Source organism: Stegostoma tigrinum, chromosome 6, assembly GCF_030684315.1.
Source record: "Stegostoma tigrinum isolate sSteTig4 chromosome 6, sSteTig4.hap1, whole genome shotgun sequence".
In the NCBI taxonomy this organism is placed as follows: Eukaryota; Metazoa; Chordata; class Chondrichthyes; order Orectolobiformes; family Stegostomatidae; genus Stegostoma; species Stegostoma tigrinum.
Window position 1 is genome coordinate 76,800,593 of NC_081359.1, and position 25,131 is coordinate 76,825,723.

Below are 25,131 nucleotides of genomic sequence, written 5' to 3' on the forward strand. Positions count from 1 at the left end.
GTTTTACATACTAGGAAAGAAAAAATGAAAGAGAAGAAGAGATTTATGAAGGCAGCAGAACAATGCCTCAGTGGCAAGTACTGCTGCCTCACAGGGGCCAGGGACACAGGTTTGAATCCAGCCTCGGACGACTGTCTGTGTGGAGTTTGCACATTCTCCCCGTGTCTGTGTGGGTTTCTTCCAGTAGTCCAAAGATGTGCAGGTTAGGTGGATTGGCTATGCTAAATTTCCCATACTGTCTAGGGTGGGAAGTGCAGGGATAGCTCTTGGGATGGTTGGTGCAGAGTCGACAGGACAAACAGCCTGCTTCCATACTGTGTAGGATTTCAGTGAAAACCTTGTTTTACATGGCATTATGCATAACCTCAGAAAGTTCCAAAGATGCTGTTCAGTATTTGCAGTCAGTAATTTTAAAGTGTAGTCAATGCTATAATACAGAAAAATGTGCAGCTAAGTTATGCACAATCTCATCCTACAAATAGCAATGAGATGAATGACAAGATCATTCTTTAAGTGGTGCTGCTTGAGGTATTAATATTGGACTTGGCACAGAAAGATCGCTGATGCTATCCTTCAAATTTGCTGTCTTCTTTTACATGTACCTGATGAAGCAGACAAAACATGGTTTAGCACATCATCCAAAAATGTCATAGTTTGTTTGATGGCAGTCCTAAGAAATATCTTAAAGCAGTTTGCAGTCATAAAAAACTACATAAGTTCAATAATACTTACGCTCTCCAAACCACATCTTTTAGCAGGCATGCAATGGGCACAACGAACAAACCAAGCCAGAATGTCGCACATTTTACTATCATGCCAGCCTGCAAAAGAAATAAAAAAAGTGAAATAGTCATCATCTATTTTATGAGTAGAATGCGTGAGAGGACAAGGAGAGATTGGCAGTAGCTTGGAGGTTGGAACAAATCACAAGATAAGGGTTGATGAGAGCAGTCATTCTGCTAACCACTGAATCTGATTAAAAAGACTTGATTACTTTTACATCGTTGAAACTGGGTGCAAAACAACATATCTAAATTTAGTCAAAAAGCATTTTTTAATTATTTCACACTAGACTGATGGGCATGCGTCTTGACAGCTCATTTGTCAGTTTTAAACTGTTAAACACTTGAATGGCGCAACATAACAAAGTGTGGGGCTGGATGAACACAGCAGGCCAAGCAGCATCTTAGGAGCACAAAAGCTGACATTTTGGGCCAACAGGTTTGTTTTATGCCATCATACTCAAGACATAGGAGACCATGGCCTTTGAAAATAAATGGACTACCTTACAACAACGTGGTAGCACATTTTAGCTGAACACGGTGATGAAATGGTAATGTCACCAGACTAGGAATTGGGAGACAATGGCCAATGCTGTGGATTCATGGGTTTAAATCTGACCATGGCAGACGGTGAAATCTTAATTTAATAAAAATCTACACTTAAAGACTAACGACAACCATATACCCATTGTTGATTGTTGTAAAAACTCACGTTTCTCACTGGAGAAAGAAATTTGTGCTCCTTACCTGGGCTGGTCTCAATGTGACTGCAAGCCCATTGACATGGCCTAGCAGGCCACTCGGTTGTATCAAACCATGGCAAAGCCTTATTTAATGACCGAAGCTGATGGACCGGGGGTATTGAACAAGGCACTCGAAATGACAATGGCCAACCCAGCCTAATAACTTTGAAAGGTTCCCCGACAAACATCTGGGGGCTTGTGAGAAAATTGAGACAGCTGTCCTTCAGACTAGTCAAACAACAACCTGGCATTTATGCTGATGGAAACATATCTTACAGATCATGTCCCAGACACTACCTTCATCATCCTATTGACAGAACAGAGCCAACAGGAATGGCAGAACATTTGCATATAGTCGAGAAGGAGCTGTCCTGGGGGATCCTCAAAAATTATTTTGGGCCCCATGAAGTCTCATGGCATCAGATCAAACAAGGAAAGAAGTCTGCTGCAATTGCTACCTATTATACTGTCTTGGCTGGTGAATCAGTGCTCCTACATACTGAACACCACTTAGAAGAAACACAGTGGGTGGCAAAAGCAGAGAATGAACTTTGGATGGGGGTTAGGGGCGGGGGCAGCAGTTCAATGTCTATCACCATGATTAGCTCAGTAGCTCCGTTACTGAATGAGCACTAAAGCTAGCCTGGGTCTGTGGTAGGTGGCTGGTGAGAGAAATTACAGAAGGAAGGAAAAATAAACGAAAACAGAAGTTGCTGGACAAACTCAGTAGGTCTGGCAGCATCTGCAAAGAGAAATTCGAGTTCATATTTCGGGTCCAGTTACCTTTTTCGGGATCTGAGGAAGGGTCACTGGACCCAAAACATTAACTCCGATTTCTCTTTACAAATGCTGCCAGATCTGCTGATTCTGTTTTTGTTTCTGATTTCCAATATCCACATTCTTTTGATTTTGTTTGTTTCTAAGGAAAAAAACATGCTTGACCTCCTCTTCACCAAATTATCTACCACAGGATACATCTATCAGCTTTTGTAGAAATGACCACCACACATTCATTATGAAGCTGAAGTTGAAGTTCTGCCATCACACTGAGGATACCCTCTATTGTGTTGTGTGGTATCTTTATGTTTTGGACAAACCAGGAGCAGCAGCAAGTGGAACAGATTGTGAGGGTGCCCAGAGCAAACTAAAAAGAGAATAAGGGCAGGAATGGCGGACATTAGTCAGACCTGGCTAAATGCTGGTCAACCATGGTTTTGGGGGGAGATGGGGGCAGGAGAACATTCCTTGATTGAGGAAAAGCAAGCAGCCCTGTGTAAGGCATCATCGGAACAGATGCAACAGCAATAATCAAAATACTTGCATTCGCTAAAAAAATCACATTACAGTGATTAAGATTGTGAAAAGCTTTACACAAGTGCAAATTTGAATCTCTGATGAAAAGCATCACGTGAAAGTCAAATAATATTTTCATGCGTCCAATACATGAGTCAGTTACACAGCAGTTGTGTGCATAACGGTTTTTTGGTGGCTTTAGAACCTTCCTCCTTGTCGATCCGCTACTATTACTTTTGAATATTCCATAATTTTACTTGTTAATTTTACTTCTGGACACAAAGGCAGACAATATTCAGATTGCGGAGAGTTTAATTAAGAAACATTATTCCAATGAAACCTACAACGTCTACAGTGACTCCTAACCAAACTGAATTTCAGAAAGCTCAGTCCATGACAAAGAATGCATTAGATCCAAAGGCACTAAAAGCCTTTCAGAATCAGTCCAATAATCCAGGCATCTGTTCTATGTCCAAAGCTGGCCAACTGTGGGAATTTACAAATGCCTGCTGTCAGCATTCTCACAGATGAGTAAACATGCAATCGGCAGTATCTGCGTCTCAAGTGACTTCAGCTGGAAACCCTGGACAGGAACCGTGCTCTGACTAGTAGGTCTCAGGCTGCAGAAAAAGCAGCTGTTTCATGCCTCTTCAACATAACCTGGCACCAGTACAAAAAAAGCCTCCACCTTCAGTCGATCATCTTTTTCATACAGTTCCTACTTTGCCATTGTCCCCTACCATAAATGATGGCCCAAACAACTGTTTTTGTGGAATGGTTGTCCTTTAACTCGCAAATTCATTCAAAAGGGGTTATTTTTGTGCAGCAGTGTTTTTCAAAGGGTCCATTTTGCTAACTGCTCCATTCAGCAGCTTGGCCCAGAAGTGGAGAATATTTATTCCATTGGTGAAGGCAACTGAATAGGAGTAACTGTTAAAGCTGGAAGCTGAATTTATATTCTAGTGGTTTGTAGGACATACCTTGAGAAAATGTCTCTTCTTGTAACCGCAAGAAAATAGCAAAAGGAACAGATTTATAAAAAAAGCAAGTGTCATAATTGCATTAGATTATTGTCGATAACCTAGGTAAAAACTAGAATTCTTTATAATACATCTGGGCTCACAGCACATTCACTTTTCTAACAAGCAGTTACCTTGTTGTCTCACTCAATATTCCTCGAAAAGGCTATGAATTCAATAATGAGCACTCTGTGGTAAAATTCAGATAAAACTTTAATAATTACTATTGTTTTTGCACAGATTTGGCTGCAGTTCTATTTTTCATGAAAATTTGAACAGTGCAAAACCAAGAAAAATAAGCTACATACTAATCAAGAGGTGCAATCTGGGCCATCTTGTTGTGAGTCATTACTACTGATTAGATCACTTAATCACTTGAGAAAAACTGTCACACTATATTAGAACCAAAAAAAACCCTAAGAACTATTTTCTAATGTTCATTGTTAGCAACCAGAATCAACTATAATGAAGAAAAAAGGATACTACTTTTAATAGATGTGCTTTAAAACATATTGCTGGTTATCAGGAAAATATTCAGATCTGCTGAAAATACTTTGATGCATCAGTTAATCAAAAGAAAATTGGAGTTTGCTACAATATTTTACAAGAATACTAAAATAGAAAATACAGTGACGGTACTCTTTCTTCAGTCACTGAATTTAATTGTGCTAAGCAAAAGGTATGGAAATTTAGTGTGGGAAATTGGGATTTGAAATTGGTTAATCAAAACATTCTCCTTCAACAGTCTTTCAACAGGATTGCACAGCTGTCCGTCTTGGACATACTTGAGACCCAAAAAGCAATCTGCAGTACCCTAATATCCCTCATTAGACAATGATCCTGTTAAAACTTCGACTGACAACGATATACTTTGGGGAAACAGCACTGCTGAAATGACTGAGATTCAACTAATAAATTTAATCAAGTGACGGAAAGAGAAGCTAAAGAACTTGCAGCTGGGTGAAATGCATTAAATTCTAGAATAAGTAAATGGTTTATTGTGCCGCATCATTAAAATATTTCATTCATTAATAAAAACTAAACATAAACAGAATTTTCAAGCTACCTTAACAGGAACTCCTGTGAAAGGATGAATAAACTTATGGGAGTGTACTTTGACTTTTATTTTCATTCTGCAGCAAAGAAAAGAACAGTTCTCAAGTAATTCCCACCTTCAGTCTGGTCAGGAGCAAGCTTTTGTTTCACAATGCTCGAATGATGTATCCTGTCAGGATCATGACAGTCTGCTAGCATTGGAGTAAAGCAGATTTAAATGTTTTTTTTACACAACCTGGAACCACAATGAAAGAAATAGTGCTGTTTGCATTGCTGTAATCTACTAACATGAAATAGTTGAATGAAACTGCTTTAGGATACGTCAGCAGACCACAAGCAACCAACCTAAATTGAATTGAAAAGCTACATACTTGGATCCAAAAATCACTTTACATCAAATGAATAAAAAAAACAAGGAATGGCCTCTCCTAAAATAGTCTTCACGAGATCTGTCCTTTGAGCTGATGTGACAAAATGTCCCTTCAAGCTGATTTTAAAGATTTGCCACATAAAGTATTTTGTTTTAAACTTCCTATTAATACCATTTTGTAAGTAGTTATCTTCATCTCCCTTCTTTTCCTGGAATACGAAATGGTGATTGTTGTACAACATATAGTACAAGGGACATCACTGAATGAATGCTAGTAAAAGCAAGTTGTTGGTCTAACAAAACATTTCCCAGTTTTTTGCTGATGTCCCTGTTAAGTTGAACACTAAGAGGTGTGTCAGAGAGACACTGGTTTTTCTTTCTGTCCTACATACTATCAAGTTCGTTAGTTAGAGAAAATACAGATAGATTTATACTCTGAAGGTGCCTAAGAATCCACAGATGCCCATCATCTGAATAGGTTAAAATCTAGATAAATTCTCTGCTTCATTATGAGCATAGCTAATATTACAGGTTATAATGTGAAATTGATCAATGTCAATAGGATCACTCAATCTGATCTGATGGTAGCTTGTGATCCTCACTTGAGGGTATAAAGGAGTAACTTTTAGCTTGACCTGTAATGATAATGCATAATTGGTAGCTATTACCAACTTAAGCTCATTCTTAGCATACCTGGCTCCGAAAAAGTAAGAGGTTTTAGGTCCACACCAGAATCCTGAACACATAACTAATGTAGATTGATTCAATGTAGTGTGCAATAACTAAGGTAGAGTTGCACTGGTGGCAATGCCATTTTACAGAAGAAATGTTGAAATTAAACCCCATCTATTCATTCATGTAGTTGTAAAACATCCTGTGGGCCTATTTAAAGAATAAGAAGTTCTCAAGCTTTCTTAGCTAAAACTTATTCCTCTACATCACCACACTAATATATGCATGTACTAAATGGTTGATCTTAATAGTTAATTAGGCTGGGATCTCTGGACTACAGAGGTGTTGCTTGAAAGTCCTGTAGAAATTAATTACAAAATCTCTTTTTAAAAATTTAATTAGCGATCCTACTTGACAACATTTAGAGCAGGAAAACAGTGGGTGGAGATGCTTAGATAACAAGGTGTACAGCTGGATAAACACAGCAGGCCAAGCAGCATCATAGGAGCAGGAAAGCTGATGTTTCTGGCCAAGACCCTTCATCAGAGATGAAGAAGGTAGAGATGCTAGGTAAATTTAAGTGATGCGTTGTGGAAGGAAGAACAAATATTTTTGGAGAGACTAGGAGTTGGCAAATCACAGAAGTCTGATTGCATGAAATAAGATCAGCGGATCTGGGACTAAGGAGTATTAGTTGATCTTTTGTTGGACTGGAGTTGCAGCAGACAAATTTGCAAAGAATAGTATAAATTGAGCATCAGAAAATATGAGATGGAATATGCAACATGGGTCCAAGAAAGAATATGCTCCCTGATCTCACATAGAGTGACAAGGATTCAGCCCTTAGTGATAATGGGAACCGCAGATGCTGGAGAATCCAAGATAATAAAATGTGAGGCTGGATGAACACAGCAGGCCCAGCAGCATCTCAGGAGCACAAAAGCTGACATTTCGGGCCTAGACCCTTCATCAGAGAGGGGGATGGGGTGAGGGTTCTGGAATAAGTAGGGAGAGAGGGGGAGGCGGACTGAAGATGGAGAGAAAAGATAGGTGGGGGGGTAGGGAGGGGATAGGTCAGTCCAGGGAAGATGGGCAGGTCAAGGAGGTGGGATGTGGTTAGTAGGTAGGAGATGGAGGTGCGGCTTGAGGTGGGAGGATGGGATGGGTGAGAGGAAGAACAGGTTAGGGAGGCAGGGACAGGCTAGACTGGTTTTGGGATGCAGTGGGTGGGGGGGGGGCGCGAAGATCTTGGGCTGGTTGTGTGGTGCAGTGGGGGGAGGGGACCAACAGGGCTGGTTTTGGGATGCGGTGGGGGAAGGGGAGATTTTGAAGCTTGTGAAGTCCACATTGATACCATTGGGCTGCAGGGTTCCCAAGTGGAATATGAGTTGCTGTTCCTGCAACCTTCGGGTGGCATCATTGTGGCACTGCAGGAGGCCCATGATGGACATGTCATCTAAAGAATGGGAGTGGGAGTGGAAATGGTTTGCGACTGGGAGGTGCAGTTGTTTGTTGCGAACCGAGCGGAGGTGTTCTGCAAAGCGGTCCCCAAGCCTCCGCTTGGTTTCCCCAATGTAGAGGAAGCCACACCGGGTACAGTGGATGCAGTATACCACATTGGCAGATGTGCAGGTGAACCTCTGCTTAATGTGGAAAGTCATCTTGGGGCCTGGGATAGGGGTGAGGGAGGAGGTGTGGGGGCAAGTGTAGCATTTCCTGCGGTTGCAGGGGAAGGTGCCGGGTGTGGTGGGGTTGGAGGGCAGTGTGGAGCGGACAAGGGAGTCACGGAGAGAGTGGTCTCTCCGGAAAGCAGACAAGGGTGGGGATGGAAAAATGTCTTGGGTGGTGGGGTCAGATTGTAGAAATCAAAAATTGGGAAACCAAGCGGAGGCTTGGGGACCGCTTTGCAGAACACCTCCGCTCGGTTCGCAATAAACAACTGCACCTCCCAGTCGCAAACCATTTCCACTCCCCCTCCCATTCTTTAGATGACATGTCCATCATGGGCCTCCTGCACTGCCACAATGATGCCACCCGAAGGTTGCAGGAACAGTAACTCATATTCTGTTTGGGAACCCTGCAGCCCAATGGTATCAATGTGGACTTCACAAGCTTCAAAATCTCCCCTTCTCCCACCGCATCCCAAAACCAGCCCAGTTCGTCCCCTCCCCCCACTGCACCACACAACCAGCCCAGCTCTTCCCCCCCACCCACCGCATCCCAAAACCAGTCCAACGTGTCTCTGCCTCCCTAACCTGTTCTTCCTCTCACCCATCCCTTCCTCCCACCCCAAGCCGCACCTCCATCTCCTACCTACTAACCTCATCCCACCTCCTTGACCTGTCCGTCTTCCCTCGACTGACCTATCCCCTCCCTACCTCCCCACCTATACCCTCCTCTCCACCTATCTTCTTTTCTCTCCATCTTCGGTCCGCCTCCCCCTCTCTCCCTATTCATTCCAGAACCCTCACCCCATCCCCCTCTCTGATGAAGGGTCTAGGCCCGAAACGTCAGCTTTTGTGCTCCTGAGATGCTGCTGGGCCTGGTGTGTTCATCCAGCCTCACATTTTATTATCTAGGATTCAGCCCTCAGACTGGTTTCACAGCTTGGGGCTAAAGCAGATTTGAATGTTTTTTGCAAAGTCTGGAACATCAATGAAGGAAATGGTGCTGTCTGCATTGCTGGAATTGACTGACATGGAATAGTTGCATGAAATGAAAGTGCTTTAGGAGACATCATCAGGCACTGGTACAATTTATCTCGGTGGTTTACCTGTAAGAAGAAAAACGCACACTGTTTAGTTTACTTCCCCGTTCACTGCCTAACACCCCTTGATGGAAACTATGTGTATTATGACATAAGAAAAAGGAGAGGAGTAAGCAGTTCAGGTCTTTGAATCTGCTCTGACATTTAATATGATCAGGACTGATCTTATCTTCGCCTCAAATCCACTTTCCTGACTACTCCCCACAAATCTTTAACCTGTTACTAATTAAAAATCTGTCTCTCTCCTCCTTTACATTTACTCAGCATCCTTGTGTCCACTATACTTAGGGGCAGTGACTGAATAACATAACGTTAACATATTATTAAGAGTGGATCGGATTCAGATATGATGCTGAACATTTGCCATACTTAACTGACATTCACACTTCCAAGGAGGAGATGACTGCTGTAAAATTTAAACCATTGCTTTAAAGAAAGCAGAAAAGGAAAACATTAGAAACAACTGATCTAAAATAAAAGTTGATTTATTTCAATGACTAAAAAACACCACAGTTCCAAAACAGGGAAGAGCTATTGTGAAAAACATTTCTGCAGCAGTGCAATTTTTAAAAAAATTAGACTTCTGGATTTCTCATCTGCAACATAGTAAGAATCTATTTGAGACTGTATAAACCCTGTTTAATATGAAAGCTAGCTACCCCTTGCAATGAGCTTTAAGAACAGCCTGTCCATGTCTTATTTCACAAAAATGTTAGAAACTGACTTTGGAAAATCAATTTAAAGCAAAAAAAATCAAAGTCCAAGTTATATAGATTTGGGAATGTTCTTCATTAAATAATTTTGCATTTTCTTTTCTACTTAACATACTCATTCATCCCACGTGACTTGACGTACTGCCCGATCATACAACAAAGCTGTCGGTGACTCTGTTAGATGCTTACAAATGGAAACAGAATGTAGACCAGACAGAATAGCATTCAGGTAAATGAACAAACACAAGGACAATGTTCTGAAATCTTAGACTTTTCAAAACTTATACTGAGTTATTGAGCAGTGAGTGCTACGAGTAAGATACATAAAAGCAGTAAGACACTTTCCTAGAGGAAGGTAAGATCTACAAGATAACTTGTGCAGCTGGCTATAATCTCCAACAATCACAAAGCAGCATTAACGCAGAACAATTAATTCGAATTCAATTTAATTTCATTCCAGAAAAGTATGACCTGTTACTAATTACCTGAGGTTTACTGAGAGGAAGAAAAAAGGGAAAGAAATTGGAAACAAAATTCTAAATTACTGTTTATTCATGAAAAAAAGGGTAACATTAAATACAGCCTACATCAGAATAGTACAAAAAAAAGCAAGGACTGTTTTCAAGACGACATCAGCTGTATTTAGTTCTTGTTCACTTCCTTGGATCAGGAAATGGTCTTCAGACAAAATTCTCACATAGAGGCACTATTTGTCTTCCTTTCGCCAAACTACTAAACCTGATAATGTTTTCTTTGCTTTGCTGCTATCCCATGACTTGGCCCAAGAGATTCACCAAATCTCTTCTCAGTTAAGAGCAAATTTGTGTTTATGCACAAAACCTCAGGAGTTTTACAATGTTGGTTAAAACAAAAGGTGAAATAAAACTTTAAGCTCATGAAAAATCACCTTTTACTTGCTCTTTTAATCGGCCTAAGAGCATTTACTAATTTAACAACACACTCCTGCTGCTTAGGGTCAATAATGCTATTGTCTTCATCCTATGATAATTATTGTAATTCACAAGTTACTTATACAATCTGCTGGTGTTCAATGACACATTCGTCCTTTTGTTACATTAAGCAGACTTATTGTTCTTTATTCAGCCTAACCAATTAGCATGTTTTGCCAATCTCTGTCAGCTGGTATTCATAAAGAATGAAAACAGGCCAGCCAGATACTAATTTAGATATAATTCTTACAGGGAATTCATGTATAAATTCCTTAAAAGATAGTGCTATGATTTAATGAAGGTAACAGCTTGGGTCTTGGCAAGCCGAGAGCAATAATTAGAAAGCCAGATGTATGCTTCCACGCTAATTAGTTGAATGTCAAGGCAATCCCCTTCCTCTAGGTTTGTCCTGCATTGAAAAAACACACACACACACACATCTTCCAAAGAAACTTTTCTGGAGCATTCGTATACAATGCAGGCCCCACAAACCAGATTCACCCCATGGCATTGTTATATCTAGCCAGAAGCATCCTTAGTTAATTTCTTTAAAAGCATTCTCACCAGGGGTTTCTTATCCTGATAGGTTCCATTACGTGCAACTAAATCTGCATGTGTATGTATCACAACAAGAAAACCAGGCCCTCTTCCTCATCTCTGTTTCTGAACTCCATCATGCATTTTTCAAAACATAGTCATATGTACACTTTTCAGGACATTTACCTTGGTGCTTTTATGCCTCTACCTAACATTGAACACATAGACAGGCTGTCAGTTTTAAGAGCTGCACTGGCCAAGTTGCCGTCTTTGAAATAACACATTAAGCTGTGTGTCATGACGTTCAGATGATCATAAAGGTCCCAAAGCACCATTTCATGAGAAACTGGAATTTCTGAGAGATTCCAGTGACAACATATTTCTCAAAACTAATAACACCAAAAATAGATTAATTATTAATTGGCTTTACAGCAGTTCTGAAGAAGAGCAGCAATGGACTCATAACATTAACTGTTTCTCTCTCCACAGACGCTCCTAGACCTGCTTCCAGCACTTGGTTTTTTTATTTCAGCTCTCCAGCAATCACAATATCTTTCTTGTAGTTAATTATTTGCTAATTATTGTAATTTGCTATGTGCATTACACCAATACAAGTGACTACAATGCAAAGTATACTTCGTTTTCCATACAACAAATGTGGGGCAAATAGCAGTTATAAAATTCCCTGTATTGACAGATTGTCTTTCACGGTATAAATTAGCTACAGGTATTTCTGCTACAACGTGTGTTTCATTGATGCAAATTGTCTGTAATGCGATTGATTAATAGTGGAAACTGTTTGAATAACACAAATGTTCTATTGTACAATATAGTGATTTTCTATAATGATATCACTATTACATGATTTTGGAAACTGCAATTTTCTATAGCGTAAGGTCACACAAGCACACAGCTATCATGTTACAGCAGAAATACCTGTATTTTGGTTGAAAACAACAATGACTGTGCTTTAAAAGTATGCCATTGGCTGTGAAATGCTTTGATACTTCCAGAGAACAATCAAGATACTACTTTATCAGGTTGGAAGATCTAGTTACTGCTCAAGGTGGTTTAGGTCTCGTTATAAGGAGAAAAACACTCCTACTGGGTCAGAATGAGCAACAGTGCTCTCTCTACATCCAAAGCAGCCTTTGGCTGTCCCTTTGACACCACAACCTCTCTCTATCCCCACTGGGATTGCAAAACCGTCACCATTACCATGTTACACTCATTCGTTGACGTAAACCCTCTCAGTCCCAGATCACACCCGCCACCACAACCCCAGCAAAACGCACACCAGCCAAACCGCTTCCTGTTTGAATGAAATCTTTCTTTTGCTTACTACTTCTTGCAAAGACTGACACCCACCTCCAACCCCAAAGTCTGATCGTTTGTTGGCTCCCTCCCACAGTTACTGATTTTTCCTCCCCACCTACAAGTCCAGATCTCCTCCTCCGTTCCATGATGTTTGACTTTCCCTGCACCAGCATTCCACAAAGCCAATCTCAACATTCCTTCACGCTCCCTCATCTTTTTTGGGTGCTTTTTCCAAAGTTGTCCAGTTGTGGCCTCCTACTGTTTTTCTGACTGGTCTATATTAAGGCTGGTTACTGGGCAGACAGGGAAGGAGAAAGATTATAATGATACACAATGAAATACTACTGAATGGTGTCCAGTGTTGTCATTCTCCTCCCACTATTCCTGGTAATACTGGGCTGAAGCATCAGATTAGCGCAAGAGAAAATAGTTACCACCTGAAAAGACCATTTATTTGTGAGTTACATAGTTATTTGGCGGTGAAGTACAAATGATGAAACTACCTTTCCTGACAACTTATAGCTTTACAATTTTTTCCAAAAAAATTTAACATCTCTGGTTTATTTGGTATTATGTTTTTCTGGTGACCTGCACCCAACCTCTGGCAATGGTTCCTTCTGGCTAGTTAGTTACTTCCGCAGTACAAGCAGCACTACATCACATATTTGCAGCAAAATAGATTCATCAGGATTAAAAAAGGTACAAATCCTACCATCGCCTGTTCCTTTGATATAGATTGCTCAGACCCATAATAACACAATGCACTGGTATAACCTACTGATCTTTATCATAAGACACAGAAACAACATTTAGATTGAAGTTATAAGGGCTCCAAAGCTGTTCAGGATTTTAAGTACAGTTGTATATTAACTTTACATGTTAAAAATTGATTTCAGTAATTTAGGAGCATTTTGGCTCCTAAATACATATTTCCACAAGCAATTCCTATTTGTTACCCACAATAACCATCAAGTTTAAACATTAAATTGTCAAAAATGTCACTTATTTTCTGGTTACAACAGTTCAGTGAGAATTTTGGAATCAATAGTCATGAAGTATTGGGCACACATTACACACAAAAGTTAAACAATTACATTTTTATCGCATTGATAACAAACTAGCTTCAAATTTGGGTATTTGTGTAAAGTGATCACTAACATTGTCAAACCAATCATGTATTTAAATCCAGTGATTATAAACACGGATGTTTTCCAGAATATTTCATCATTCGTCACTGTCGAAATGTTCCCATTTGAATCACTTGAAAAACCATGAGAAACTGTCACAAAGCAAAAGGTTTAGTGACCTTTTTTCTGCACAATCTCAAAAACTTAGCACAGGTCTCAAATTCAATTAAAACAAAGTCAGCCTAATATCCTGTCAGCTAACTTCAGAATCTGATTAGGATACCTCAGATCATGTTAATCACACATGATAAGAAGATATATAACATCACTGAAAAGAAGCAAAAACTTATCTAACAAATGTATATTAGCATTGCTTACAGTTACAAAGTTAACATTAAAAATCTTCTAAAATTCCCCTCTCTGACTGGCCAGTTTTAGAAAATTACTTGAGTCAATTTGCAGCTTAAGAATGATGAAAGCACGTTTTAAGAAAACTTGCTCCATTAGCCCTAAAAACAATAAACTATGCAAAGCAAAATTCTCAGGAGACTTGGAGCCAGCAGACCCTAAACCTCAGTATTCAACAACTGCATTAGGTATGGGATGGCTGGAATTTCCAATGTGTGGACAAGCCTTAAAATGTACCAGCTGTTCTGCACATCTCCACATTAGACATCAGCTTTTTTCAGCTCTAGCAGAGATTCCTGGAGGATGTACCAATCTCACTTGTGTAGGTCACCAAAAAACAACGTTCCACTGCACGGAGTATCTTTTTCTCCCTCCTTGCATAGCAAATGGTTCACTCTCAACAGGCATATTTTATGATTTGCTAGTCCCCACATTCCTGTCAAAGCTCTTTCGAAATGAAACCTGCTGCAGCTGTCAGGATTTATTTACATGGATTTCTAACACAAACTGAATTAATGAGCGTAATTTGGCTGGGGAAAATTTTTTTTGCATTTGATGACTTTTGCTTTCCTTTCTCCACGTGATTGTTCTCTCATCAACTATCTTATGGCTATTTAAAAGTAAACTGACATTGGTTGGGGAAATGAACAGTAGTAGAAGCTTCCTGCAGCCTTCTGTAATTGCAGCAGAAGGATCAGATTGCATGTCTTATAGGCTAGCCAATGATTCAAAGATCTACTCCAAATGCACAGATTCTTCAAAAACCAACAGGACAGCTGTTCTGGGGTAGGTCTGTTATAAAATGTTTCAATGATCAGTCAAAAGCTTCAGCCACAACAGACTACACAGTGTGCTGATTAGCTCCACATTGTTTGTTTCAAGAGATCCCGCAGCAGCCAGAAACAAAGCAGAAATTTGATTCCGACGAACATTTGCTTCAGAGTTGAGTTTAATGACAAAGGGCATTCTACTGAAACTTCGACTTGCGCTCAACAGGACTTTTGCAAGAACAGATTAAAGGGGAAAACTAACATTTATACTGCACGAGAGGACTGATTGATGACAAATTACTCTCTTCTCATGCAGTAGAAGTGTTGGTCTTCCCCCGAATTTGTATTCTTGCGAAAGGTGTTGATGAATACAAGTTGAAAAACTTCAACGAAACGTGCCTTTTTCAGCAATAATCAAGTTTTCTACTATGAAATCACTTCCGTTCTCCTTTTATAAAGGGGTTTTTAAGAGTTTTCTGGAATAAATTCCTTGAAAATAGAGGGGGAAATTTATTTTAAATTACTTATGCTTTGCAATTGACATAGCTGGTTATGGGCTCTACAGTGTTCTGTTGAACAACATTCCAAAATTTTGACATGGCATGAAAAAAATTAAAACATTTTTTCTACTTCAGTTTTATTCTGGGCACTTACTACACTACATTCATGCAATCAAACCCAGATTTGGCACCTGCTCAGATAAACCAAAATTTCTCAAGGCATCCTGGAAAACATACAATGCCAATGAGATGTTATTGTCTAATTTAGATGGCTAACTCAGACTCTTGGAAAATGAACTGCCCTGGTACAAGGTTTCTTTATGGCACCTTTGAAGTACAGGATGTTGGTCCCTGAAATTGGGTTGGGCTGAATACGGCATTAGATACCATTATAATTACCAGACTAGATATCAGCCCAGGATCAGTATTTGTACTTTTGTCTGAGTCTGAAAGTCATGCAATGAGATCTCATTCCAGATAACTGAACGTAAATGGGAGATCGATGCCTTGGTGTAGTACTACAGGACATTACATTGAGGAGCTGTGTGTTTAATGATATATCGAACTGAATGCCTTCTGCCCTCCTGGTTGACGATAATGCATTCACCGACCAAGATTATTATCTAGTCATTTGTCTTGTTGCTACCTGTGAGACCATTCTATATGCAATTGCTTCACGACGTCATGATAACACATATTTCATTGGCTGGGAAGTGCTTTGGTACAATGAGAATTGGAAAGACACTGCACAAATGTAACTATTAAGATTTATGTTAGTGAATTTTTAAAATGATGAATTAAATTTTTGCATGCTTTGCTGAGGGGACTGCAAAAGGGCTGAGAAAGGTGTTTGTGAAACATGTCGATGTTCAGATTTCTGCCGCTAACTCCCAATAATGTTTGCTTCTTTTTGCTGTTAGCTCCACTCAAATAAATTCGACATCTTAATCCTTTGATTGAAGTTCTCTTATAAGAATACCGGGAATAATGGTAAGCCGAAGGATTGGAGTAATTTACAACAGAGCAAGGGGTGGGTGGTGGGCAAGGAACTGATTGGAGGAGAATATGAATGTACGTTAGTGTGGAACATAAAAACAGCCTGTGCAAGCTTCTATTTGATGTGTTGAAGGAAAATGATTAGTAAGGATTAATTTAGGCCCCTTGCAAGTGGGCTTGGAAAATTTAGAAGGGAAAGCAAGGAAACGACGGAGAAACTAAACAGTCACTTTGCATCTTTCTTCACAGAGACTGATACAGAAAATCTCCAGAAATTCTATGTAATCAAGGAACTTGTGTAAGTGAAGAGATAAAATAAATTACTATTAATAAATAGGCAGTACTTGAAGAGTTAGCTGGATTGAGAGTTGATGAATCTCCTAAACCAGATGACCCTCATTGCAGATTGATGGAAGAAACAGTAATGGAGATCATGGGTGCATTGATGATTATCTTCCAAAATTGTACAGATTCTGGAAAAGTTCCTGATGATTGTAAAGTACCAAATGTAACCCCTTATTTAAGAAGGGAAGAAAAGGGAGAGTGGAGAACTTGACTTAGATCTATTAATTTCATGCTAGTAACAGGGACAATGGTGTGACTATATTATAAATGATTTGATAACTGAAGATTTAGAAAGTATGATAAAATTAGGCAGAGTCAACATGGACTTATGAAAGGGAGATCATGTTTGACAAACTTAGATTGTTTTGAGGCTGAAATAGTATCAGAGATAATGGGAACTGCAGATGCTGGAGAATCCAAGACAACAAAATGTGAGGCTGGATGCTGTGTTCATCCAGCCTCACATTTTGTGGTCTTGTTTTGAGGCTGTTACTTTGGCAGAGACAGAGGGCCAACATTGGATGCAGTGAGATAGCAAGGTGTAGAGCTGGATGAACACAGCAGGTCAAGCAGCATCAGAGGAGCAGGAAAGCTGATGTTCCTGTTATCTCAAATTCTCCAGCATCGGCAGATCCTACTATCTGAGTGGATGTAGTGAATTTGGATTTTCAGAAGGCTTTTGATGGGATCTCAGGTAAAGAAATAAGACTAGTGTCTATGGAACAGTTGGGGGGTGCTGCAATATGCAAGTAAGGTTGAGAATTCAAAGAATGCACTGTCAATTTCCTCAGTCTCTTATATATTAATCTCAGGGATTAATATGATTAATAAAACTAAGAACAGAAAGCAATCTGTAGGGATAAAGAATTATTCTCAAGATGGCAGGCTGTTACCACGAAGACCATTGATAGGTTCACAATTTATATAGATTGTGTGGATACAGGGACCAATTGTAACATTTTCAAATTTGATGATGACACCAAACACAAGTTGTAATAAGGTGCAAAGTGGTTTCAAGAGGACTTGGAATGGATAAATAAATGGGTTAGATCATGAAAAGATCATGGCCAATGAAAAGTAATGTTAAGTGAGAAGGTATTCACTTTTATGGAGATTAAAAAGAAAGCAGAATATTTCTCAAATCGTGAGAGGTTGGGATGAGGATGTTCAAAGGAATCCATGAGCCACTAAAAACTATCCTGTAGGTACAGTAAGCTATTAGAAAGGCAAATAGGGGTTGGCCTTCATCACAAGGGTCTGGAATACAGAAGTGAAGATGTTTAGGGGCAGCTGTATACAGACCTCAACTGGAATATTCTGAGCAGTTTTGGATTCATTATTCAAGAAAGGATAGACTTGGCATAGAGGGAGTGTAACAAAAGTTAACCAGATGAATACAAAAACATAAATTTCTGGTGAAACTCAGTAAGTCGGGTAGCATCTGTGCACGGAAAGCAGAGTTAATATTTCAAATCTAGTGACTCTGATGAAACGTTAATTCTGCTTTCTCTCCACATCTGCTGCCAGATCTGCTGAGTTTCTCTAGCAATTACTGTTTTTGTTTCAGATCTCCAGCATCCATAGTTCTTTGTCTTATTAACCAGATTAATCCCTGGGTTTACCATAAATAGGGAGGCTGAGGAAATTGAGAGTGCATTCTTTCAAGCTTTCAAAGATTGAGATGTGGCTTCATTGAAATTTAGAAAATTCTTACAGGGCATGAGACTATGGGCACAAATAGTGTTCTCCCTGATTGTTAGAGTCATCAATCTCAGGGTCAGAGGCAGGCCATTTAAGAATGAGATAAGGAGGAGTTTCTTCACTTAACAGGAGGCTAATCTTTGGAATTCTCTAACACAGAGGCCTGTAGAAGTTCATTCACTGAGGACATTCAAGACAGAAACTGATTGCTTTCCTGAAAATAATGGCTTTGATGGTTAAGAATTTAGCGTGAGAAAATGATACTGGGGAGATGATCAGCCATAATCTAGGATAGCAGAGCTAGCCTATAAAGTGAATAGGCTACACTTTTTACCTCTATTCCTATCTGTAAAGAAATCCACTCTGTCAAATGTGGATTTAACTTGTACTGTGCATAGACCAGCTTTGTTCCATGTTCTGGCAACTACATACCTTTAGATTGAGAATTTTTAAATTCTGTTCATAATGCGGGTATTTTCTGTTGTGCTGCATGATATTTGTAGCAATAGATCAGCAAAGGTTTGGTGAAATTTAACTTTCATGTTCTTGAATTTTTTTTGGTTCAAGTACACAGTTTATATTTAAAAGAAAAACTAAAATCCATAGTGCTATCATGCTTATTTGTTTGAATTAGTATTTTAAAAAATAAAGCACCGAATGACATAGACCATATTGTTCACTGGTGTAGAGCTATTGTAGCTGTTCAGAGGCTTATTTGTTAAGATGTACTGTTGATATACATCCTGGAATGCACACTACAGCCACTCAATATAAGGCCGTTTGACTGAATAGGACCAACAGCTGACATGTTGTTATCTCCTCTATAAAAAAGACAGTAGCAAAATATTTGGAACTAGTTCCATTTAGGTACAGAATATAGCCCTGAATTGCAACATATTAATCAGAGAGCTTTAGTGTTGCTATCTCATAAATATTACAAACAATATGAATGCTGAACAGAAAAATATCAGTTTTTCCTAACATTATTCTCCTTTGCTGAAGATGGTGACTTGTGTGTGGCATTACTCACGGCCATCCTAAACCATGCCAATGCGCATATTCTTCATTAATGAACAAAGATTGAAAGTTGGGGTAGGTTGTTCGACCATAGAAGCGTTAGCCCAATCCTAACCTCACTGAGCATTCACACTCTCAAACAAGACTCACTGAATATTAATCATGACACTGGAATCTGATTAGTATCAAATCCAGGCAGAGGATCATTACTGCATCTACTGTATTTTGTTTCAGTTCAAAATCATCAGGGATAAAATCTTGGGCCTTCCTCATCTCTGTGATTCAGTACTAACTGGGCAAGAGACATTTTAAGGAAGTTGTAAGTCATTTGCTAAATAATATCAATTTATAATATGAAATTATGTTATTAGCTTCTCAATAATGGTGCAGCTCAACTTTAGCTTATAAACATCAGTTTTAACGATGTTATTTGAGAATGTTAGTTGAATGATGTTAGTTAAGAGAAGTTCATTGCTCCTCTAACAGTGACAAAAATGATTATGTGAGACAAGACTGTCGATGACTCTGAGTTTAATACATCACCCAAAGCACAGGCACTTCAGTATGCCGTCATTCTGTAATACATTGCAACATCAGTGGGCCACATATTGGCACGGTGGTTAGCACTGCTGCCTCACAGTGCTAGGGACCCAGGTTCGATTCCAACTTTGGTTGACTATCTGTTTGGAGATTACATATTCTTCCTCTGTCTGTGTGGGTTTCCACTGACTGCTCCAGTCTCTTCTCACAGTCCAAAGATGTGTAGGTTAAGTGGATTAACCTTGGGAAATGCGGGGTCATGGGGATAAGTTGGGGATGCTCAGTCTGGGTGGGGTGCTCTTTGATGCAGACTCGATAGGCCAAATGGCCTCTTTCTGCACTGTGGGGCTTCTATGATCAGTCTAAATTATCAGGTCTCTGGTATGGGCCTGGAATCCATGACCTGTGGACTCTGAGGTAGGTGTGCTCAAACTAATCCCAGGCTGTATACAGGATAGTGCTCCCCAAGGAAGTTCTAAGTGTGACTTACACTTCTACTCCTGTATCTTTCACAATGTCTGTGAAAAGATCTTGTGGGACTACATTAGTGTTCCTTATGCTGCAGTCAAATTTGTCATAGCCATCAAAACTTGCTTCATAATGTCCTGTGAAGTGTCTTGGGATGTTTCATCACAGCAAGGGCATTATGTAAATACAACTTGTTGGTTTCCAGCCAGCAGTAAAAGGTGATCTCTGCTGGTTAGGGATTTGATCTCTGGAAGTATATAATGCAAAAAAGTTAGCATTTCAACAACGAAACGTACTAAACATGCCTGTATATATTGCACCAGGTAGCATTTATAAAAATCTCAGTTCCTTAGTATGACTTGTTGGTACAATGAAGATCTTATAATCAGTGTCCACAGTTATTTTTATTTGCTGTGAATGATACACTTATCCTAGTGGTTCTGTTTAGATGGGGATTCTTCTCCAAATTGGAATTTTACAGTCATGAATGAAAAGAAAACTTAGATCTTTGCTTCATTCAATTCTATAATTCCTTATGAAGAAGAAAATCACCACCAAAATACACATTCAAACTGCTAGAGATTGTACAGTTCTATTCAGAGACTACCAAACATACTGCAGACTGATGACTGCAAGTGTGTGGGGCTTGAATTTTAACTGTAATAATCCAATTCTGCCTCCCACAAATGATCAATAGTGCACATCTCAAGCCAGTAGAAATCACTTTTACTCATAGGTACAATAAATTTGCTACTATTATTTCTACTATTCACTAAAATCAACACTTGACAACAGTAACAGCCTAATGGTACTGAAAGTATTGCAATGCTTGCCACGGAGTCTACAGTAGCAGCTGAACTCTCAAAATCCTGAAATACAAATAAAATGATACAAAATTTCCAAACATGATATAAAATAAATAAAATCATGTTTTTCGTTGTACTTTCATTTATTTTCTGGCTCCTTCAATGTCTAACTACATAACCTCCACCAATTAGGAGATTTCAGCAATTTTTACAAAAAAATACTAACTAATCCCAGATTTTGCAATCAGCAACAAGTGGCATCAGCCACTCACTATGTTTACAGCTGGCCAAAAATACATCACATACATTTCCTTGGCAAACTACAGTTATCAAGGGTCCAGTACAGTGGTGGCACCCTCTACAGGGCATCTGGGACTTGTGAGAGCAGGGAAAGCAAACTGCATGGTCCTGCAAACAGAATTTATGTTTGCAAGTGTAAATCAGAATACGTAATAATGAAATCATTTATAGTAAGCAAAAATGGAGAAGGAAAGAAAAATGGAATTAAGGGAAATTAATAAAAGAGACAGAAATAAAAGGTAAAAAAATTCCCTTAGATTTTTACCTCAATTAAAAAATCTCCAACAATATTTCCAATTTGAAGGAATTTGATTCTAGGCTTGTCAAAATAACTACAGTGTCAGGGAGGCAGTTTGGAAATAATTACGAACTATTTGTAATTCGTTTAAACTTAGAGATGGATTATTATGTATGTTGGTGGATATATATAGTACATAAATACAGCAGCATCATGTATTTCAGGTGTCTGAATGCCATATCTTTTGGTATTGCAAGACTTTAGGAAAACTAGTCGACTGTGACATCTTTTTAATTTTGTTGTTTAACTGCACCACTACAGATGCAAGAAATTACCTTCCAATTTACCTCTTAATATTGGTGAGTTTTCATAATCTCACTGTTAATCATACTACAAAACCCATAACATTAAATCTGAACAGTGGGACTTATTATACAATCCATAAATGAAAGTATCAGTCCCGAAATGAAAAAAAAATCCCAAAAAAACTTCCCACTGTAAGGTTGATGACAAGACTGGACTGGTTTACTGTCTTATAACCTAATTTATTTAGAGAGAGGAAAAGGATCATGTACAAAGAAATAATTCTGTAAAATAATATCGCATCCTTTATCAGTACTTGTGCCAGATTGCTAGCCCAGTTATGCCATAAATAATGAAATCACTATTCCATTCATTTACTAAATGTTTTTACTGCATGGTACAGAGATTGCTGAGGGAATTGTGTTTCTGCTCCATGACAGAAAATTCTGCACCAACTTTTGTAATAAATGCTTGCATTGTTTCCTTGGATATGCAAATACACAGTAACAATCTGCACTGTGTGAACTGAAATCAACAGGCAGAACAGGACTGTTAAGGTAGCACTTGGTAAATTCATAGGCTTGTTGGTTTGTTTAAAATCCAAATGCCAGTTTTTTGGATTAAACATCTGTCAACTGTAAAATGTAAAAACATTTAAATTCAACCAGAATATAACATTTTGAATGTTCAAGAGTTTCAGGAAAGCAATCTCCAAATTCCTAAATGCTCATTACTTCCGGGGGGGGGGGGGTAAAAAAAAGTAAAGTATGATGGTTTTCCCAGTTTTCTGGATACAGGGGTTGTCGTGTGGGTATACATGTGATTAGGCGATGGTTAGCACTCCTTGCGAGATCTGCACTCTACTTCCACCACAGTCAATATTGTGCCCCTATTTCAACTTTGCTGGCCCGGTTTCACTATTTACTTTCTGCTTTCATAACTGTTCTGAAGAAGTCATACTGGACTAGAAATGTTAACTCTGTTTCTCTCTCCACAGATGCTACCAGACCGGAGTTTCTCCAACACTCTCTGTGCTTGTTTCAGATTTCCAACATCTGCATTTTTTGTTTTTATTCTTCTAGTTGGAAGTGGTCATGTATTTGGAAGATGCTGTCTAAAAAGTCTTGATGAACTTCAACAGTGCATCTGTTAGTTGTACACACTGCTACTACTGAGCATCAGAGGTCAGGGGAATGATTCTCTGTGGGTTTGGGCTGCTCAATCCTGATGGCGTCAAGCTTCCTGCATGTTGTTGGAGCTGTACTCATACAGTGCTGACATGGACAAAGAGACTTTGGGAGTCAGAAGGTGAGTTACTCACTGCAGGATTCCAAGCCTCTGACGTGCTCTTTTCTTTCAACGCTAAGCAGGCATTTATTGTCCATCCCCAATTGTCCAGACAGCAGTTAAGAGTCAACCACACTGTCGGCCTGGATTTGCATGTAGGCCAGAACAGGTAAGGGTGAACCAGGTGGGTTTTCCCAACGATTAGGCCCATAATTGTAATTTATTTGCTGAATTCAAATTCTACCATCTGCCATGGGATTCAAACCTTGAACCTTAGGACATTTGAAACAAAAATATAAATTGCTGGGAAAGCTCAGCAGGTCTGCCAGCATCAGTGGAGAGAAGGCAGAGTTAACATTTTGGGTCTACTGACCTCCTCAGAAGTGGTTTCTTTCCACAGATACTGCCAGACCTGCTGAGCTTTTCCAGCAACTTTGTTTTTGTTCCTGATTTGCAGCATCCGCAGTTCTTCCGGTTTTTATATATTGTATTGGGACGGTATGTCTTTAAGAGGTGAGTCGCATGAGCACTGGTGGCTCATCAGCCAGGTTTGTCTGTTTGTTAACACCTGCTTTAGATTCTTTTACAGGGCACTGCTTGAGAGTACAGCCTCGCTGTAAGATCGCAGGAAATAACAAGTTTGTGTGTTCCTTCATTCTGACTGGAGCCTAATAAATGTTCAGGACAGACTAGAGGTGAACATGCAAGAGGTGGTGTTCCATGTATCTGCTGTCCTTTTCCACCTAGAAGCATTGGTCATAGGTTGGAAGGTGTTGTCCAAGGATACTTCATGAATTCTGCAGTGTATCTTGCCAATGCTGCTATACTGAGCATAGTCACGGAGGAAGTGAATATTTGTGGACATGGTGCCAGTCAAGTGAGTTGCTTTTTCCTGGATGGTGTCAAGCTTCTTAAGTGTTTCCCTTCCCCAGAACAATTTTAACATTGCCTGATTGTATTAAAATATTTTCAGAACACTGCTATAATTTCCTTAACAATAGATTCAAACATTTTCTCTATGACAGATGTAGGGCTAAGTAGCGTTTTGAATACATACAGTCTGAACTACAAAGTGTTTAATAATCTTGTCGGTGTTTGGTATCATTGTCATTTTTTGTTGGCTATAATTTTAAATAAAAGCAGCAGTATTGTTTACCTGTCCGAGCATATCTGGTGCAATCGGTACGGTGGGCCAGATGGTTGAGTAGACTCCTAAAAACGCCAACCACATCAATATACTGCCCCAAACAGCCAAGTGACTGAACTAAACAAAAGAGAAGTGGTCTATTCAATAGATCAACAGGCTAATATCAGTACAATGCTTGAAATCCCCTATGAGATAGCAAGAACTGCCAATGCTGGGATTAGAAACAACAGTGTGGTGCCGGTGGAACACTGCAGGCCAGGCAGTGTCAGAGGAGCAGGCAAGCTGACTTTTCCGGTCAGGTCCCTTCTGAAGTTCTGAAGAAGAGTCCTGACCCGAAACATCAGCTTGCCTGCTCCTCTGATGCTGCCTGGCCTGCAGTGTTCCTCCAGCTCTACACTATTCTGTCTCTTGAGATTCCTTATGATATGCAGTTGGTAAATAATCAATAAACATTCAGGTTGTCAAGTAATTTGTAAAATAATTAGTGGTTGTCCATGAGAGATCTTAGGATCTTTCTCTGTTTGAGGCAATTAATTGTATTGCTTGAGAGACAACACTATGTTAGGCATGACCAGGTTAAGGAGCAGGCCTACCACAGTTAGCACAGGCAGTTAGCACCATTCTCACGTTATCTTGCTAACTGATCAAATGGATTCAAAATTATACACTCAAAATTATGCGCAATAATTTGGACAATGTCCAAGTCAATTAAAAAGAATAAAATTTTTTTACTGGCTTTCATATAAAGTATCTACTATATTGGAAATAAGGCAAAAGTAAAACTTCTAACTGATAACGAGAAGTGGGAAAAGGAAGACCCTTTAAAGTTAATTCTTAATAGTTAATGTTCCAATAGTAAAAATTTCAGACAATGCATAACCACGAAAACTACAAAAGAAAACCTTTAGAAATTACAGCTATAAAAGGCACTAAATTTCAAGTTCCCAGAATTCTAAATG

The 25,131-nt window shown here is 39.3% G+C and overlaps 1 protein-coding gene across 4 annotated transcripts in view; it reads right to left on the bottom strand.

Annotated features, from left to right (window-relative positions):
• atp8a2 (ATPase phospholipid transporting 8A2) overlaps positions 1–25,131 on the bottom strand; it is a 498,882-nt gene that overhangs the window by 49,061 nt on the left and 424,690 nt on the right. For all 4 annotated transcript variants that reach the window (XM_048533131.2, XM_048533132.2, XM_059646682.1 and 1 more), the window contains 2 exons: positions 24,182–24,289; positions 733–821 (listed from right to left, as the gene is read on the bottom strand). In XM_048533131.2, coding sequence (XP_048389088.1) covers positions 733–821; positions 24,182–24,289 — 197 coding nt within the window. The remainder of the gene's footprint in view (positions 1–732; positions 822–24,181; positions 24,290–25,131) is intronic.